The 2,524-nt window shown below is 42.3% G+C and overlaps 1 protein-coding gene across 1 annotated transcript; it reads left to right on the forward strand.

Moving 5' to 3' along the window:
* The first annotated feature begins 443 nt into the window (after positions 1–443).
* Positions 444–1,964, forward strand: LOC147733825 (cholesterol 25-hydroxylase-like protein 1, member 1). The gene has a single exon (XM_086959027.1). The coding sequence runs from the start codon at positions 466–468 to the stop codon at positions 1,300–1,302; it is 837 nt and encodes a 278-aa protein (XP_086815153.1). The 5' UTR covers positions 444–465; the 3' UTR covers positions 1,303–1,964.
* The last annotated feature ends 560 nt before the right edge of the window (positions 1,965–2,524 follow it).

The following is a 2,524-nucleotide window of genomic DNA, read 5'->3' on the forward strand; positions in this document are numbered from 1 at the left end:
CTTTGGACACCCCTGGCACCCTTCAAATCGCTATCTTATTTGCGATTAGCAAATTGCTAATCGCAAATAAGGAATACTCACCATTCATTCCTATGGGCCTTTTGGCCCATAGGAATGCATGGGGAGTTTTTCCTTATTTGCGATTAGCAATTTGCTAATCGCAAATAAAGAATGTGTAGGAATCGCAAAAAATATTGCGATTCCTACATGAATCCCGTTTTGCGAGTCCTTAATAGCGAATCGCTATGATTCGCTATTAGGGCCTCGCAAAACGGGAGAATGATGAATCTGGCGGCTAGTGAATCGACACATCCATGGTAGGAGCGCTTACAGTAAGAGTGTATTGTAGAGAAGAGATTCCTTGTTTTGGGTCTAGGCATGTGCCATCAGTTGTCATCCATCCCACTATTTCATCTTTTCTAATTTCTCATTTATAGCTAGATTGCTACCTACCTAGCGAACAAGATGGATGCGACCCAGTCCCAGTGCTCCTCTCGTGATATTTTGGAAGACTACCATCAAGGTCCTGTTTTTCTTCAGCCGCTATGGGATTATATGATATGTCAACTGCAACCCATGATCACATCTCCATTTTTCAATGTATTACTGGCATTCTCTGGTTTTCTTTTCTTCAGTTTACCTTTTGCTGTCATTGATGTTCTTGGTGAGGCTTGCCCATTTTTGTTTAAGTACAAAATTCAAAAAGACAAGCAACCAACGCTGAAGATGATGGGACTTTGCATGTGGCATGCGCTCTACAACCATGTTGTTTACGTCTGTCCTGCTGTTGTCCTCAACCAGCTGTTGATGCCTTACAGCTCCCTTCCAGACGAGGCTCCAACACTCAAACAGCTTCTTCTAGAGGTGCTGGGGTGCTTACTTCTTTTTGACTTCCAGTACTTTGTCTGGCATATGCTACATCACAAAATCATCTGGCTCTATAAGAATGTCCATGCAGTTCACCATGAGACTACAGCACCCTTCTCATGGTCAAGCCAGCAACTTAGTGGTGTGGAGCTCTTGTCTATGGGCTTCTGGAGCTCCACCAACCCTATCCTTTTGAAATGCCATCCTATGGCAGCTTGGACAAGTACCGTGGTGAGTATCTGGATGTCTGTGGAAGATCACGTGGGCTATGATTTTCCCTGGCTCCTCCATAATGTCATACCATTTGGTTTGTATGGTGGAGCCCGAGCCCACGACATTCATCACCAGAAACCAAACACAAACTACGCTCCATTCTTTGGACACTGGGACATGATTTTTGGAACATCCCATGTGAAAGACATAAAACAAGGCTAACTCTGCGTTTTAGTTTCCTCCAAGATATTATTAGAATATGTATTTATTGGTATGTAAAGGCTACTGTACTGTACTATACTGTAACACTTGTACTAACCCCTATGTGGGGTACTGAAACTCTTATCTGCCTGGTTAGCAATCTGCAACTAGGCAGGTAAGAGTTGCAAAGGTGCTGCTTTCGTTGCAAAGATGTTAATGTCTTTAGCCTATGTGGGAAGTGTTTTCATGTTTTGCAAGATGACCACTGAGGTGTGGTTATCATGTTATGGGTCACAGTGCCCAACTGTTGTATGGGTGAGGGTATGTAAGAGATAGGCACGCAAATTATACTATTTTAATTGTAATAAGAATTAACTAGCTTAGCCACAGGGGCAGCGAATGGAGTGTGCCTGTACACCAAAATGGGTGGTAATCAGAGAATGTCCATAATCCATATGGTGTCATGCACCAAGCAGAGATGCTGCCGAATGAGCTAAATGATGCCAAAAGGGGGAGGATGGGAACTGGTGACATACGCGCATAGATGTCATTTAGGGGTCGCCGCTAGATCCTTGCCTGACACTGTCCTTGCGCCCCTGGCCTCCAAAAAGTATCACCACATCTTGTCCGTGTTATAAAATAAAAATCCTGCTTTCAGGTGTTTCCTTTTGTAAAATAATAGCTTCTCGGGACAGTAAACAGTTGAAACATTACATTGTTTCAGTGACTCCCATCAAGTCAGGTGTTGCTTAGCAAAATTCCATTTAATGCCACCTGTGGTCCAGGCTCCACCAAGAACAGCTTTGCTGTCTTGCAGGCTGTGGGATTTGGTATGTTGCATTGGACTCGACTCAAACTAGAGTGGCGACATTTCTCACAGAATAATGCTGTCTTTTTGTGCATGTGTTTATTATTTGGATAAGCCAAGAGCTGGCACTTCAACAAGAACTAGTGTAACATTCTTTATATATTTTAAAGCAGGGCAATTCTACTTCTGTTTGCTTTAACAATCAAATAGGGTTAAAACAAAAAAGATTCAAATACGTTGTAGTGAATTCCTTTTACATTTGCTGTTTTAAGATTCAAACTTTTTTGACTGCTATTGGCCATATAATATTAGGCTTGTTGTGGGTAAAATACTTGCAAAGTGGCGGCCCTAACTTCATCAACGAAAGAAGAGTCACTTTCAGTAGCTAAATCAGGGTCAAACATCACACGAAGCACATTTTTGTGATGTCATCAA

The sequence above is a fragment of the Lissotriton vulgaris genome, chromosome 2_1, assembly GCF_964263255.1.
Source record: "Lissotriton vulgaris chromosome 2_1, aLisVul1.2, whole genome shotgun sequence".
Classification (NCBI taxonomy): Eukaryota; Metazoa; Chordata; class Amphibia; order Caudata; family Salamandridae; genus Lissotriton; species Lissotriton vulgaris.

Bases quoted from the DNA above. Each gene is read 5' to 3' on its own strand.
- LOC147733825 (XM_086959027.1), top strand. From the start codon at position 466: ATGGATGCGACCCAGTCCCAGTGCTCCTCTCGTGATATTTTGGAAGAC.